The sequence below is a fragment of the Panthera leo genome, chromosome B1 (assembly GCF_018350215.1).
Source record: "Panthera leo isolate Ple1 chromosome B1, P.leo_Ple1_pat1.1, whole genome shotgun sequence".
Classification (NCBI taxonomy): domain Eukaryota; kingdom Metazoa; phylum Chordata; class Mammalia; order Carnivora; family Felidae; genus Panthera; species Panthera leo.
In genome coordinates, this window is record NC_056682.1 from 143,878,909 (window position 1) to 143,896,492 (window position 17,584).

The 17,584-nt window shown below is 37.1% G+C and overlaps 1 protein-coding gene across 1 annotated transcript in view; it reads left to right on the forward strand.

Annotated features, from left to right (window-relative positions):
* Window positions 1-3,293: 3,293 nt before the first annotated feature.
* The window catches only part of CDKL2 (cyclin dependent kinase like 2), a 52,743-nt gene continuing 38,452 nt past the window's right edge, over window positions 3,294-17,584 (forward strand). The window contains exons 1-2 of the mRNA XM_042936183.1: window positions 3,294-3,756; window positions 6,364-6,563. Coding sequence (XP_042792117.1) covers window positions 6,396-6,563 — 168 coding nt within the window. The 5' untranslated portion in view covers window positions 3,294-3,756; window positions 6,364-6,395. The remainder of the gene's footprint in view (window positions 3,757-6,363; window positions 6,564-17,584) is intronic.

A 17,584-nucleotide genomic window follows, 5' to 3' on the forward strand; every position in this document is an offset into this window, starting at 1 on the left:
GTTTTTAGTGTATTCACAAGGTTGTATATCCATGACCACTATATAATTCCACTATCTCATCACCCTAAAAAGAAACCCATACCCACTAGTAATCACTCCTCATTCCCATCCCCCCCCCCCCCCCCCCCACAGTACCTGGTAACTACTAATCTACTTTCTGTTTCTATGGATTTGCCTATGCTGGACACTACATAAATGGAATCAACACATGGCTTTTCATGTCAGGCTTCTTTGACTTAGCATAATGTTTTCAAGATTTATCCAAGTTGTAGCATGTGTCAGTACTTCATCCCTTTTATGGCTGAATAATATTCCATTGTATGGATATACCATGGTTTATCCACTCATCAGTTGATGGACATTTGAGTTTCACTTTTTGGCTATTATGAATATCAACGCTGCTATAAACATTTGTGTAAAAGTTTTTGTGTGAACATATGTTTTCATTTTTCTTGGGTAGATACCTAGGAATGGAATTGCTGGATCATATGGTCCTTAGTCTCTTTTAACCTTTGTTTCTTTGCCGTATCTCAAGCTCTCCTCTCTCATTGACAATCTCATGCACTCCCACACTCTTTTCTTTAGTTCTTTTAGAATATTTTCACTTTCTTCAGTGATTAAAATGTCCTTCTCAAACTCTTCTAGTGTCTCACCTGAGTAGTTCATGTTATGATTTTTCATAAAAAGTTCATCATTTTTCATACTGTGACCTCATGGAATTGAACTCAATTCCAACGACATTTTTCATTAATCTTCAGCTACCCCAAGGAACAGCCAACATCCCACCCTTCAGAACTGATTGTCATCATCTTGTGCCATTTCCAAGGTCTTAAATTCACAAATTGCTTTAATAATCACTTTTTCTCCTGTTTTACTCCCATTACACTTCATGCCTATGTGACCGCCACTCCTAGGGTGCCTTTGTATTATCAGTTTATTAGCTAAATTCTGTCATAATATGTCTCCCTATCTAGCTGGGACCCATGGCAAGCCATTTCAGTGGTTCGTTCTCCATCGTACTTGATTTTTAAAAAAACAACATTTTTAAGTAAGCTTTGCACTCAACATGGGACTTGAACTCATGACCCAAGATCAAGAGTCACATTCTCTTCTGATTGAGCCAGCCAGGCTCCCCTCCATCATACTTGATTTTTTAACTCCTTTGTTTATTCTCCTTGCACTACCAGTTCTCTAAGAGTTAGCTTGTATGCCACCTATTTTCTTAATTCTTGCCCCTGGGATGCAAAATCCTATAAAAGAGTCAGTTTCACCCTGGGTGAAACTGGGTCAACTGGGCACATTTTAGTATTTCGTATTCTTGTCATATCAAAATGACTTTTTTGTAACTACCTATTTCAAGGTATTTCTGCTCTCAGATCCTTGAGCCTCAATCATTATCTTTTTCAGCAAAATGTTCTTTTACTAAGAAGATCTAGGCCAGCTAATGTATCTGTCCTACACTTTTCTCAGTTTTTTCTTTTTTCTCTAAGTCTCTTCAAGGTTAAGACCTTTTCATACTTTATTACCTTCTCTTCACACCTGTTCTTGGCTTTTCATTATTCCTTTTCTTGCCTCTTTAAAGCTTCTCTCCATTCTTTTTCCCTACAGACATTTCCTAATAAAAAAGAAAAATAAGCAATAACCCAACCCTGCTTGTACATAATGCTACCTGCAGATGGCTTTATCCAAAATGTTGAGTTGTTGAATACTGTATGTGTCCTTCACAGTTAGCTTTCAAACTCAGTTCTTTTTGAAACTGTTTTCTCAAGCATTGTCTATTCACCAAATCTAGTATTTTTAGTCTTTTATCCTTTTGATTCCCTTGGGGATATAAATGTGTTATTTTTAAGCTTCAGGACCTCTTGCCTAGAGGGGACTTTATATGTTTATGTTGTTGAATATATTTGTAAAGTTGGAAAAGTAAAATATTTTTGTATTCTTGTTCTCAAGCTTCAGTCCCAACAAACTTCGATTTGCCACTTTATGCAAGGGGGTCTGCCCTTTATATAGCAGAAGTTCGTGAGATTCTGTTATAGCCTATAGAGGTAACAAAATCGGTACATGACTCCCCCCCCCACTTGGTCACAACTAAGGATAGAGCTAATTGCTACATTAGGACATCTTGGATTGACCTAAGAATTGTATTCTTTCCATACCCAGGTCCTAGGTCTGCTCCTCATTATTACAGGTTCAAGAAGTAGATTTTAAGCAGCTTGCCCAAGGTGATCAAGCACTGGCAGATTAATTCATGCTACCCAAACTCACAAAAGATGATTTATAAATCAGAATATTTATTTCTTAGTATACAAGAAGGGATTCATACCTCAATATTGACTATGGGTACAAATACCTTCTATTCCAGGACACTCTCTTCACTGGATCAAGGTGTTCTAGAGAACAAAGACGATTATAAAATGTTTAGTTCTGATGATTTAACATGAAAGTAACTGTGTGCTTAAGGCCTCTTCACTGCAGGGGTATGGCCTAAACCCCAAATTACTTGAAGATGAGGAATGCCCTGTTTCTTATGTGACTTAAGCCTGTGGGTAATTCTGACTTACCAATTTTGCCTGGTCATGGATTTAGCCTCAAGCAAGGCACGGCCTGTGCCTGAAACGTCTCACCCCCAACTGCCCTCTATTTGGCTGCCACACGCCAGTATTGTACATCTCTTCTAGTTCCCCGACCTCCTGAGCCGTTTTCCTCTTCTTTCATTCATGTCCCTTCTCCCTTTTCCATTATCTCCAAAGCATATCCCCTCACTTTCAGTGCCCAGGGTGTCCTTCCCAAGGTCCCTCCTAACGTCAGTTGTGCTGTCACCTTGCCTCACCTACTAATCATCACCTCCTAGGCTGTCACCCTCACCCCCTACCTGGCCCACCCTGGTCCCACTGCCCCGACCGGAAAGGAAGCATCGAACCGCGGTCAGGCCTGAACCTTCCCCGGTGAGGGCGCCAGGGGCCCGGGGCCCGCTCACCGCCCCAGCGGCGAAGCTGTGCCTGTCTCCGCCTTCCGTTTTCTACATAACCACCACCCATTCTATCCTCTCCGTGAGCACCGGGATCGCAGAAAAGTGCACCCCCTCTATTTGAGAATTGAAGCATGTGTGGATGCTGGCGTCTGCGCTTAAGTGAACTGAACCTGGGCCGAGCCCCAGGTGAAGGGGCGAGTGGTGGGCGCTAAGCCAATCGTAGCTCATGACGACAGGGCCCAGCCAATCAGAACACGGGAGGCTTGGCGCACTCCGGGCGGGGCCGGGCGGGGGAGAACCCGCCCCCTTGCAGCTCTGTGGCCAACGCCTTTGCCCAGGGCTTGCCGGAGCCACGCAGGTTCACATACTCCAGGGACTGGGCACCTTCCGAGCTGGCAGACGGTGCATCCAGCTAATTTCTTACAAGTCTGGCCTTAACAGGCGTATTGGTGCCTGCCGTGGACGCATTCCGACCTGGGCCGTATCTCTTTCTGGAGGCTGAGCCTATGGTTGGGGCAGAGTGAGGTCGTTGCCTTGACGACGACAGCATGCGGCCCGTGGTCCTCCTGAGTGTGAGCCTGCGGCAGGCTGAGGCCAATCTGCCTCCCTGCCTGATTCACCTAGGACCCGTGACTGTGTCCACAGAAGAAATCATAACAGCTCCGGACTTGCTGGTTTGCTAGTCAGCATCTTTCAGACCTGCGAGCGAGATGCATTTCACCTCAAATTTGTTTCCAGGTTGAAAACCTTTGGGTCTTTCCATGCGAAAGGATTTTAAAGAAACAGTAAGTATAGTACTTTTAAAAGCTTCTATTATCACATTCTTTGATCTGTGATAGATTTCAATCTGGTTGTCTTTAACAAAATAATTCGCACTATTTTTATTGTCTAAATTGTTGAGATTCAAACCATACGCTTATATGGCACATATCCAGCAATACCGCATTGCCAATTGTCCAGGCATCATTTTAGTTTGTATCACCCTTACACACAGGCGTAGAAGGCATGAAAAGCTATAGTTTATGAGTAACTGTTTCAGGAAACAGGCTTTTTAAGCTCTGATACTTTTAAGGTATTTGGAGGCAGTGCTGCTTGAAAAGCAGGTGTGTTCAATGTGCTGTGACTAAATGTGTGGTTGGTTTCCAGAATAAACTTGGAGTAGTCAACTCGCTTAATGTTAGCTTGTGATATGCTTCAGGAGATCTCAGACATGCCTAAGGTAATTTTAATTTTGTTCACTTTGCATTTTCAAATATTGAGGGCACCAACTGCAAAATGTTTAAAAAGATCCAGGTTATAGAGTCCAGCTATTTTTGTCCTTGGCTTGATAAACCTAAAGTCTAGTCCTTAATAAAGCATGCTGTCTTAATGGAAGGAAAAAAAAAATTCAGGCAAGGCGGGAGAGAATTACACTGACAATTTTTTTCCAAACACACGTTTTATTTAAAAATATATTCAAAATAGTTAATAGATGTTAAATGGAAGTTAATATGTCAAATATGTGAAAAGTTAGCATTGGGGACACTGCTCTCTAAACAGGTTATAGAATCTACTATCAAAGCTAGTAGTAAAATAGTGAAATAATTGGAGTTGGTGTTGACTGGAATTTATTTTCATCTTTTTCCCCAGCAGATCAATCTTCTGGTTTTCCATGTATATCTACGCTTTTTATATCTATCTATCTATCTATCTATCTATCTATAATAACCCTAAATTATTAAGGTAAACTGCTGAAAATATATACACTGGATTATCACAGTTTGCTAGAACAAAGAGGGTGTTTTTTTGTTTTTTGTTATCAGTGTACTAATAGGGAAGCAAATAAAACATCACAATTCACACTCTGGGTAAATTAGTTTTAGATGGCCATGAGGACACAATTAATGAAATAAGTGAGAGTTTTTTTTTTCTTTCCACATTTTATAAATGAGTATTTTTGTATTATTAAGTTAAAAAATTCAGTTATGAATCATCACTTGAATATATAGTTACTGAAAGATTATTTTTTCTTCTAAAACTTTTAGAACCGTATTGGGATTAAGAACAATACTTTTTTATTCTTTGCTTCTGGAATTTAATTTCAAATTCAGATTTAAAAAATAAATTTAACTTTATATTTGTTTTCTTAGCTTGTATATTTCATGGCAATCAAACCTTGTAAATTAAAATCTGAGTTTGAACTGAAAAGTTTTTTTCTATACCAAAATATGTAGTGGAATAATTGCTGATCCTTCATCAATCATTATTAGGATTGCTATTAACCAGAAAATGTCATATAATGAGATGTAAAAGAATTCTAAACATAAAATTCAAATGATCATACTTATAGTGAGTAATCATTAAAAGTATTTTTGAGAGGGGCGCCTGGGTGGCGCAGTCGGTTAAGCGTCCTACTTCAGCCAGGTCACGATCTCGCGGTCCGTGAGTTCGAGCCCCGCGTCAGGCTCTGGGCTGATGGCTCGGAGCCTGGAGCCTGTTTCCGATTCTGTGTCTCCCTCTCTCTCTGCCCCTCCCCCGTTCATGCTTTGTCTCTCTCTGTCCCAAAAATAAATAAAAAACGTTGAAAAAAAAAAAATTAAAAAAAAAAAAAAAAGTATTTTTGAGATATTGTATGTGGTACTACCAAAATTTAATTTTTAAACAATCTGCTTATGTACTGTGATGCCATTGTTGTTATTTTGTAAGTTCAATATGGGAATTTAATTACTACGGTAAGAAAAGTTAAAAAAAAAAAAAAAGTTTATCAAAGTTCCTTAGTGTTAATTTGGTAAGTGGTCATTTTGTGAACAAATATTTTTCCCAATTGAATAGAAAATGCATAAAGATTTTCAACTTCACTTTTTTAAGCCTGATGTAAAAAAAATAAATTTGATCTTCACTACAAGCAAACTCATTGCAGTGCCTGGCTTGTTCAGTTGGTAGGTCATGTGACTCTTGATCTCAGAGTTGTGAGTTCAAACCCCACATTGGGCATGGAGATTACATAGTAAATAAAATCTTAAAAAAAAAAAACAAAACCAAACTCGCTTGTACTTTTTCACCTCTGAGTGAAAAGGAATTGTTTTTCTAAAGTAAGCTATAATTGTTTTGAATGATGGTTCAAGTATTGCTTTATCTGAATTAAAAATATATTGAATTTCATTAACATGGCATCTAATAATTTAAATTTAATGGCTTCAATTCCATTTGCTTTGTCTATTATGAAATGTATGTTAATATTCTGAAAACAGCTTAGATGTGGAAACAGTAAGAAATTGTGAGACAGCACAGGACAGCCATTGACACAGTGACTCCTCTAATATGGAAAACAAGTGGGGAAGAATTAATTTCCTGGGAAGGTGGAAGAAATTAATATACTCAACATTATTAACTCCATGTTTTGGTTTCCATAGCAGGAAGAATTCCTATTGGTTTTGAATTAATAATGGAAAAATATGAGAATCTAGGATTGGTTGGAGAAGGGAGCTATGGAATGGTGATGAAGTGTCGGAATAAAGATACTGGAAGAATCGTGGCCATAAAGAAGTTCTTAGAAAGCGATGATGACAAAATGGTTAAAAAAATTGCTATGCGAGAAATCAAGTTACTTAAGGTGAGTAAATATGTGTATTGAGTTAAAAAAAAAAGTTGTCTCTTGATCAGGGTTATATTTTTACAAAAAATTACAGTTTTTATATTCATTTCCATACTAAACTTTAAGATATAAGTTTCTTCTTTTTTGGCAATAAACAAATGAAATTGTTATTTATGCATATTCATTTATCCCATGAATATAAATATGATTTTTAAAGTATTTGCTGCTTCTTTCTGTATCTATCTATCTATCTATCTATCATCTGTGTTTGGGGTCCTAAGACCACTCCAGGTTCCATGATTCAACTGGAGGACTCAGAGCACTAAGTAGATAGCAGCTCATGGCTATCTCATGGCTCTGATTTATTACAGTGAAAAGATATAAAGGAAAATCAGCAAAGGAAAAGGCACATGCACATGGGTGAATTCCAGAGGAAACTTGTCACAGGTTTCCAAAAATCCTCTTTCAGTGGAGTCACACAGGATGTACTTACTTTTTCCAAAAATGAGCTTTGACAACACATGTAGTCTACAGCCATACCACCCTGAACGTGCCCGATCTCATCTGATCTCGGAAGATAAGCAGGGTTGGGCCTGGTTAGTACTTGGATGGGAGACAACACATGTAAAATACCATCTACCAAGAAGATTCAGTAGACTCTGTGTCCAGGGTTTTTACTGGGGGATGTTTATATAGGCACACTCTGCCTGGCTCATATTAATATCAATGGCTGACAAGAGCTGTCCCAGTTGGAGGGAACAGAAACAGCAAAAGTGATGGGACATGTCCTAGGAGGTACAACAGTTTGGTCGATACTATAACATGAAGTTCAAGGCCAGGTAAGACATCTCAGAAGGGAGGGGATGGGGGTAAATGGCATTAAAAATTTTTTTTCTCCAGGTTTTCCCACTATACATAAATCCTAGAAAAAATAATTTGTGCAAACACTTTCATCACACAGAGAGAGAGAGAGAGAGAGACAGTGTGAGTGGGGGGAGGGGCAGAGAGAGAGGGAGACACAGAACCTGTAGCAGGCTCCAGGCTCTGAGCTGTCAGCACAGAGACTGACGGTGGGTCTCGAACTCAGGAGCCATGAGATCATGACCTGAGCCGAAGTTGAATGCTTAACCAACTGGGCCACCCAGGCATCTCATCTTAATTCTTGTTTAGATGCGTATTTTGTAAACATCACATGGTCACATTTTGCTTTTTATCCTGTTTGACAACCCTCCCTTTTAATTGGAATATTTAGTCTATTTACATGTAATGTAATTTCTGATATATTTCAGTATAAATTTACCATCTTAATATGTGCCATTTGTCTTATTGGTTTTACATTTCTTTTTATTTTCTTTCTTTAGATTAATTACATTCATCATTTCTTTATTTCCCTGTAATAGTTTTGAAAATTGTATCTTGTTTCTCACTTTTTAGTGGTTATCTTAGATATTTGTTGAAGTCTAACATTATCTAATACTTGTATTCTTCTTCCAGGTAATACAAATCCTTACAATACTTATCTCTGGTTATTCTCTTCCATCTTGCATGCTAATATTGTCATATATTAACTCTCACATATTTTTAAATGTCACAAGACATAATTATTTTTTAGAGTTCATTTAGGTTTATGTTTGCCTATAACTTTCTTTGTTCTTCCTTTTCTTCTGAATCCCTGGCCATTTATCTGGGATCTCTTTTCTTTTTGTAGTGTATTATTTAGGATTTCCTTTTGTGAGGATCTACTGTGGACAAAACATTTCAATTTTAGTTTGCATGCAAGTGTCTTTTTTGCTGTCATCCCTGAAAGATATTTTTGCTGTGTATGGAATTTTAGGTTGGCAAGTATTTTCTTTCAATAAAATGAAGATAACACTGTTTTGTCCTCTGGCATCTATTATGGCTCCTGAGAAGTCAGCTGTCAGTCCAACTGCTCCCCAACTGCTGCTCTTTTATAAGGTTTTTTGTTTTGTTTTGTTTTTAGATTTTATTTTTAAGTAATCCCTATACTCAACATGGGGTTTGAATTCACAACCCTGAGATCAAGAGTCACACACTCCTCCAAGTGAGCCAACCAGGTGCCCCTATAAGTTTGGTTTTTTATGTCTAGATCTTTTTTCCTTTCAGCCTTTTATAACATAAAGTGGACATAAAATATAGAAAAGTGTATATCTCATAAGAATCATCTCTATTTTTTTAAAATTGAACAACTCCATATTACCACCATGTAAATAAAGAAAAAGAACATTACAATCACTCCATAAGCCCCCTTATGTCTTCTCCCAACACTACTGCCTTCTTGCTCTATCCAGATCACAAGTATCCTGATTTTAATTAGCATAAGTTAGTTTTGTTTTCTGGCTACTTAAAAATTTTCCTTTGATCTTGTTTTCCTGAAATTTCACCATATTGTATGTAGTTTGGGTATCTTTTTTCTTTTTTTCTTTTTTTTTTTTTAGTTTGGATATCTTTTAATTTATTTTGCTTCATTGGGGATTGGAGTCTTTATGAATCTATGATATGATTTCTTTCATTAATTCCAGAAAATTCTCACTTATTATTCCAACTCATTCCCTTTATCCTCTGTTTTTGGGACTTCAGTTAACATAAATCTTCTCACTGAATTATCTGTTGTTTTTTTTTTCTTCATCTGTCTTTCTATGCACTGTTCTGTATAGATCGTTCTGGTTCATTGTTTGATTCAATAATTTTCTCCTCAGTATGATTAATATCCATCACTGAGCCATTTATTTGGGATATTATATTTTAAGTGACTTTTTATTTTGAAATTTAGCCAATATGTTGATATACACAAAAATATAATTATAGCTCAATGAATTGTTAGGAAGCAAACATTCAGAACCACCACCAGGTCAAGAAATAAAACACTGCCAACAACTCTTTTCTTTTACTATCCTGGTCACTAGCCCCTCCCTCTCCTTTAAGGTAAACACTATCCTGATGTGCATGTTCATCACTGCCATGATTTTTTCCCCCACATTTACCAAATATGCATTCCTAACCACTATAGTTTAATGTTTATTATTCTCTTAAAAAGCTCTCTTTTCACTCTCTTAATGTTATTTTTACTCAACAGTAGTTGTTAATTTCAATGTAGTCAAATTTTTAATATTTTCCTTTATGGTTTCAATATTTTCCTTATGGTTCCTTTAATATTTTCCTTTCCTTTATCTGCTTAAGAAGTCTTTTACTACTTAGAGATTAGGGTAGCCTTCTATACTATCATCAAGAAACTTAATAGCTTTGGTTTTCATATTTATATTTCAGTACACTTAGAATTGATCTTAACTATGTTGTATGGCACAGTCAAGTCTTATTTTGCCTTTATGGATGTCCAGTTATCCCAGAAACATTTACTGAAAATACCAACTTTTCTCCACTCTCTGAATTCCTCATTTGCTATATGTCCTTATATGTAGAAATGGCTTTTCTACTCTTTATTCTGTTCCATTGGTCTATATGTCTAAGTTTGTGCCAGTATCTCATAGTCATATTCACTGTAGTGAATCACTAGAGATATATGTGATATTCCTGATATGTGTTTTTAATTCTCCCTATATTTAAATCCTTCCCCAAATTGTTCAGTCAGTATTTATTAGGATATACCTAATATTTACCCTTCCCATTACTCATCAACCATTCTTACATTTCTGAGCTCCTATCTAGGGTCATTTACCTTGTATTTAAAACATTCTTTAATGGGAAGCCTGGGTGACTCAGTCGGTTAAGTGTCCGACTTCGGCTTAGGTCATGATTTCGCGGTTCATGGGGCTGAGTCCTGTGTGGGGCTCTGTGCTGATGGCTCACAGCCTGGAGGCTCCTTTGGATTCTGTGTCTCCCTTTCTCTTTGCCCCTCCCCCGCTCACACGCACATGCTCTCTCTCAATAATAAATAAACATTAAAAGAGTTTTAAAAAACTACATTATTTCTTTAAAGCTGATCCACTGGTAAGAAACAGTGTCCATTTTTGTTCGTCTGAAAAAAAAAACTCTTTATGTTACTTTTTGTTGAAAAGATTATTTCCATAGGATATAGAGTTCTAAGTTGGCAATTCATTATATTCAGTGTGTTCAAGATACCATTCCAATGTTTCTCTGGTTCTCACTGCTCTTGAATCATCAGATGTTTCTTAGTATGTCCTTTTTTCTTTTGGATGCATTAAGGTTTTCTCTTTGACTTTGATTTTCAGCAATTTTACAATAATATGTCTTGATGTGGGTTTCTTTTTATTTATTTGTTTTGACTTTATACGTCTTGCATCTGTAAAATAATGTCATTTGTCACTTTTAGAAAATTCTTAGCTATTATTGCTTCATGTATTGCTACTATCTTATTCTCTCTCTTCTCCATTTAAGAATTCAGTTTATATATTAGGCCTCCCCCATGTCTCTTATACTCTTTCTGTGTTTTTCATCCTTTCGTTTTTCCCTACTTTATTCTAGGTATTTTCTTCTGACCTATCCTCCAACTCAGTAATTCAGTTTCAACTATTTTTAATCTACTTTTATACTTAAGCATTGATTTTTTAAAAAATCTTTATCTGTTTATTTTGAGAGTGGGGAGGGGCAGAGAGAAAGAATCCCAAGCAGGCTTCCTGATGTCAGTGCAGAGCCCTATGTGGGGCTCCATCTCATGACCACAGGATCATGACCTCAGCTGAAATCAAGAGTTGGGTGCTCAACCAACTCAGACACTCCTGATTTCTTAATTAGAGATATATTTTTCAATTAGAATATTTCTATTGGATTTTTAAAATAGTTTCCAATTTGCTGCCCAAATTCTTTATTGTGCTTTCGTGACTGTTTAAATTACAGTCTTCTGAAATCTGTATCTAATACCTATTATCTGGATCTCCCATATGTTTATTTCTATTGGTTGCTTTTTTTTTCTCTTGATCTTTTTATTTTTGATATGCCTCTATTAATTTTTAAAAATTGTATACATAGTTTGAGTGTCTGGATGATATTATCTTTTCCCTGAGAGGAGTTACACTTGCTTCTGTGAGGCTCTTGAGGGCACTCTTGAGGGTACTCCAGGAAACCTAACATTCTGCCATCCTCTCAATCCAATCTGAGAAAGTTACATAATTTGAATTTGAGTTGTAGTTCCTGAGAGACCTGATTCACCCTTATCATAGTTTGTGGACTTTTTGGGCCAACTCAAAGTGAGAGGATTTCATCAGGGCCATCCCCCTTCTTTCCATCTTGCTGGCCCCTGGACACCAATCACTATTACCTTAGATCACAAGACTGTCAAAAGTGCCACTCAGACTCTTAATTTTCTCTCTGAAATGATATGTTTCCAGGGTCTAAAACAAAACAAACAAACAAAAAACAACTCTAATTGCTTGGCTCACTTCCCTGGTCTCTGTCTTCAAGATACTAGTTTAGATATTCTTTATTATCTCATCTCTCTTGTCCCTTAAAATAGTGGCTTTATATATTTTTTTAAGCTTTTCTACTTGTTCTAAATTACCTAGTCTACTGTTATTGCAAACAGAAATTACTATATTTTTCTGTTCTAAAATTTGTATTTGGTTCTAAATCTGCTATATCACTTTTTATGATTTCAGTTTTGTTGTTGTTTTTTAAGTAAGCTCTACACTCAACCTGGAGATCAAACATGCTTTGCCCACTGAGCCAGCCAGGTGTCCTGGTTTGTTTGTTTGTTTGTTTTTAAGCTTTGCTTTTTTGTTTTAATTTTAACTAATTAATTAATTAACTTACTTACTTAAACTCTACCCTCAGTGTGGTGCTCTAACTCATGACCCAGAGATCAAGAGCCACATATTCTACCAACTAAGCCAGCCAGGCACCCCAAGTTTCCTCAATTTTTTGAGGTTGACTTTTTTCTTTTTTTTAATTTCTTTTTTTTGTGTTTATTTATTTTTGAGAGAGAGAGAGAGAGAGAGAGAACGAGCTTGGGAAGGCAGAAAGAGAGTGAGAGCGAGAGAGACAGAATCGAAAGCAGGCTCCAGGCTCCAAGCTGTCAGCACAGAGCCTGACGCGGGTCTCAAACCCATGAACTGTGAGATCATGACCTAGGCTGAAGTCAGACTCATGAGCCAAAGTCTGACACTTAACCGACTGAGCCACCCAGGCGCCCTTTTTTTTTTTTTTTTTCTTTTAAAGCATAGTAGCCTGTATCTGATAATTCCAATATCTGAACTTACTCTGCTTCTGCTTTGTCTTCTTTATGTTCTGATGGTTTTTACTTGTGCTATCATATTTCTTTGTATGCCTGGTTGTCTTTGATTTTTTTGCTGGACACTACATTTTAAACATTATTTTTTTGGAATAATTTGAGGCTAAAGTGAAGACATTTTCTTCCTGGGAAGATTTTAATTTTCTTCTTCCGTATCCACGGACCCTGGGCTGGTAATCAATTTACCACCTTTCAGTTTCAAGTCAGTCCTTTTTGCCCCACTTCATGGAAGTAGAGCTGGACTCTATAAACATTTCTCTTTCGCCAGCTAGTTTGATATTAAGCTTTGACCATAGAGGGCATGGAAGGACACTATAGTCCTTAAGAAGAGGCTTCCCTTCCTGGTTCTGGCCTGCTTTTTTTTTTTTTGGGGCACTGGGATGAGATCACTCTATGGGAGGTTTTGAGGCTCACATCAGTATCTTTCACAACCAGTTCTGCCTGCCTGCAATTTCTGGCAAGTTTCTCTATCACCTGGCTGGCTGCCCACCCTTCCGTCACCTCTGGCTTGTGTCCTGTAGCAATTTTTTTCACCACTGGCAGTCTGTGGCAGTTATGCTCTCTCTAATGAAGTCTGAATCTCAGCCTTGGTTGTGGCTGGAGGCTCTTCTAATGTATTGGTTACTTTCTATGCACTTTCCCTCAGCCCTGAAAGTAGTAGCTAGTCTGTATTTGCTATTTTGAAATATACCTTAGAGTCTTTTTATCCCTGTTAATAATTAACTACCTTTACTAGTTAGTAGTTACTTACATTAAAATTTTCCCTGGTCTGGTATACACACACTGCGAGCTCAGGACCACCTTAATAAGTTCAAGGTTTTTGCTTTTATAGTGTCTTACTTTCTTGCGTTTTTCATTACCTTTTTGTACTGGATATTGTTTTTGGATATTTCTTTTTGGAAATAATTTGAGGCTAAGATAAAATTATCTTCCTCCAGAGAGGATATTCATTTACTTCTGCCAGGTGCATGGGGATGCTCCCAGTCCAATACATTAATCTAAATTCAAGGTTTGGGGTTTCTTAAACTGTTATAGATGATGTGAAGTCTAGTGGGTACTGGTTCATTTCTGTCCATTTTTACTGGGGCAGTGTAGTTCTTAGGGTGTCAGCTTAAACTGGGCCTCAGAGACCCACCTCTGAAATGCATTTGGACTTTGACTTTTCCTTCCTTTTCAGCCCCCAAAAGGCCACAAATATCCAAGCTCAGGTCTACCTCTGTTACTTGATGGCAAAACCAGCTTTGATTTGAGTACTGAAATTAACTCTGAGTTCTGTTCTTGATTTTGGCCCAGTAATTCCTCACTATCTTCTTGGGTCTTTTATATGTTTAAGATTTAAAAATATTTTATCCAACGTTTTAGGAATTCTCAATAGGAGAGTTGGTCTGAATTACCTAGTCTGCCCCTATCAAATGGGGTAGTCATCAGCTTTTAAAAATAAAAGCACAGGGGCACTTGGGTGGTTGTCAGTTAAGCGTCCGACTTCAGCTCAGGTCATGATCTCATGGTTCATGAGTTCAAGCCCCACATCAGGCTCTGTGCTGACAGCTCAGCGCCTGCAGCCTGCTTTGGATTCTGTGTCTCCCTCTCTGTCTGCCTCTCCCCCACTCATTCCCCCACTCATGCTCTGTTTCTCTCTCTCTCTAAAAAATAAATAAACGTTAAAAAAAAAAGGATTCTTTCTTCCTCTCCCTTTGCCCCTCCCCTGCTAATGTGCTCTCTTTCTCTCTCTAAAAAAAAAAAAACAAACAAGCACAGAGAAAGAATAAAAGAGAAAGAGAAAGGTGGAACTGATAATCTATGTTTTTATTTTAGATGTGTGTTGTTTAATCTCCACATATTTTGGGATTTTCCAGTTATCTTTTTTTTTTTTTTATTAATTTATAGTTTAATCCCACTGTGGTACAAGAGTAGACATTGTGTGATATCTATTATGTTAAATTTGTTAGGGTATGTTTTGTGGCCTACAGTATGGTCTGTCATGGTGAATGTTCCATATGAACTTGAGAAAAATGTGAATTCTGTTGTTGGATAGTCTGTAGATATCAGTTATATCTGTTGATTGATGGTATTGTTGAGTTCAACTGTGTGTGTGTGTCCTTACTGATTTTCTGCCTGCTGGATGTATCTGTTTCTGAGTGGAATGGTTGACATTTCCAATTATGATAGTGGATTTGTTTATTTCTCCCCGAAGTTCTATCAATTTTTACCTCCTATAGTTTGAAGCTCTGTTGTTAGGCACATACACGTTAAGAACTGTTATGTTTCCTTGGAGGATTGACCCCCTTTTCAGTATATAATGCCCTCCTTTATCCTTGATAATTTTTCTTTATAGTTTGGTCTATCTGAAATTAATAATAGGTACTCATGCTTCCATTTGATCAGTGTGGTATATTTTTCCATCTATTTACTTTTATTTTTTAATTAATTCTAAAAAAAGATTTTTAAAAGTAATCTCTACAACCAACGTGGGGCTCAAATTCACAACCCTGAGATCAAGTGTCACACCCTCTACTGACTGAGCCAGCCAGGTGGCCCTCCATCCATTTACTTTTAATTAATATGTATTTTTATACTTAATGTGCATTTCTTGTAGATAATGTATAGTAAGGTTGCATGTTTTGAGCCATTCTGACAATCTCCATTTTTTAGTTGATACATTTGGATCATTGACTTTAGAAGTGAGGATAGAGCTGAGTTAATATCTACCATATTTGTTACTGTTTTCAACTTGTTTCCCTTGTTCTTTGTTTCTATTTTTGTCTTCCACTTTTATTCTGCCTTTTGTGAGTGTAATTGAGCATTTAATATGATTCCATTTTTCTGTCCTTTCTTAACCTGTCAGCTATACTTCTTTTTATTTTAAGTTTGTTTATTGATTTTGAGAGAGAGAGAGAGAGAGAGAACACACATGAGCAGGAGAGCGGCAGAGAGAGAGAGAGAGAGAGAGAGAGAGAGAAAATCCCAAGCAGGCTCCATGCTGTCAGTGCAGAGCCTGATGTGGTGCTCAATCTCACAGACTGAGATCATGACTTGAGCTGAAATCAAGAGTCTGATGCTTAACCAACTGAGCCCCCAGGCACCCCAGTTATACTTCTTTTTAATTTTTTTTTTTTTTTTAGTGATTACCCTACAATTTGCAACATACATTTGCAAATATTCCAAATCCACTTTCAGAAAACACTATATCACTTCACAGGTGTATAAGTACCTTATAATAATAAAGTAATCCTAATTCCTTTCTCCTGTCTCTTGTATCATTGCTTCCATTCATCTCACTTATAAATAAGCATACATAAGCATATATATATAAAAGATATTCATAAGTCTATATAATCAAATACATTTTTGCATTATTATTTTGAACAAATTGTTTTCTGTTAGATCAATTAAGAATAAGAGAAATAAAGTTTTTATTTTACCTTCACTTACTCTTTCTTTGGTGCTCTTCTTTTCTTTATGTAGATCAGAGTTTCTGGCCTATATTATTTTCCTTTTCTCTAAAGAATTTATTTTAGGGGCACATGGGTGGCTCAGTCACTTAAGTGTCAGACTTTGGCTCAGGTCATGATCTCATGGTTTGTGAGTTCAAAACCTGTGTCAGACTCTGTGCTGACAGCTCAGAACCTGGAGTCTGCTTTGGAGTCTGTGTTTCTCTCTCTTTCTCTGCCCCTCCCCTGCTTGTGCTCTGTCTCTCTCTCTCAAAAATAAATAAACATTAAAAAGTGTTAAAAAATAATTTCTTTTAACATTTATTGCAATGCAAGTCCACTGCCAACACACTTCCCCAATTTCTGTTTGTTTGAGAAACTGTTTTTCCTTTACTTTTGAAGGATTATTTTGCAGGATACAGAAATCTAGATTGGCGTTTTTTTTTTTCTCTTGAGATTAAATATTTCACTCCACTCTTCTTGCTTACATGTTTTTTTTTAATGTTTATTTTTGAGAGAGCATGCACGAGTGGGGGAGGGGCAGAGAGGGATGGGGACAAAGGTTTTGAAGCAGGATCTGTGCTGCCAGAAGAGAGCTTGATGTGGGGGTTGAACTCATGAACCGTGAGATCATGACCTGAGCTGAAGTCAGACACTTAACTGACTGAGCCACCCAGGAGCCCGCTTGCATGGTTTCTGAGGAGAAGTTGGATGCAGTTCTTATTTTGTTTCTGTATAAGATGTTTTTGTCCTCTGACTTCTTTCAGGATTTTTTCCTTCATCTTTGATTTTTCTATGTTTTGAAAATGATAGACCTATGGGTAGGTTTTTGTTTGTTTGTTTGTCTTTTTCCCATGGCATTTATCCTGCTTGGTGTTCTCTGAACTTTCTGAATCTGTGATTTAGTATCTGACATTAATTTTGAGGACATTGTCAATGATAATTGTTTCAAGTACTTCTTTTGTTTCTTTTTTTCTTCTCCTTCTTCTCCTCATATTCCCATTACATCTATGTTATACCTTTTATAGTTGTCCTGTAGTCTTTGGATATTCTTTTTTTTTTTTTTTGTCTCTGTTCTCTTCTTTTTGGTTTTTGACCATTCTGTTGACATATCTTCTAGCTCAGAGATTCTTTCCTCAGCTGTGTCTAGTCTACCAATAAACCCACCAAAGACATTCTTCATTTTGTTACTGTTTTTTATCTGCAGCATTTCTTTTAGGTTCTTTCTTGGGATTTTCATCTCTCTGCTTCCATGGCCCATCTGTTACTGCATGCTGTCTACTTTACCTTTAGCATATTAGTCATAGTTGCTTCAAATTCTTGCATCCCTGCCATGTGTGGTTTCAATGCTTGTTCTGTCTCTTCACATTGTTTTTTTGCCTTTT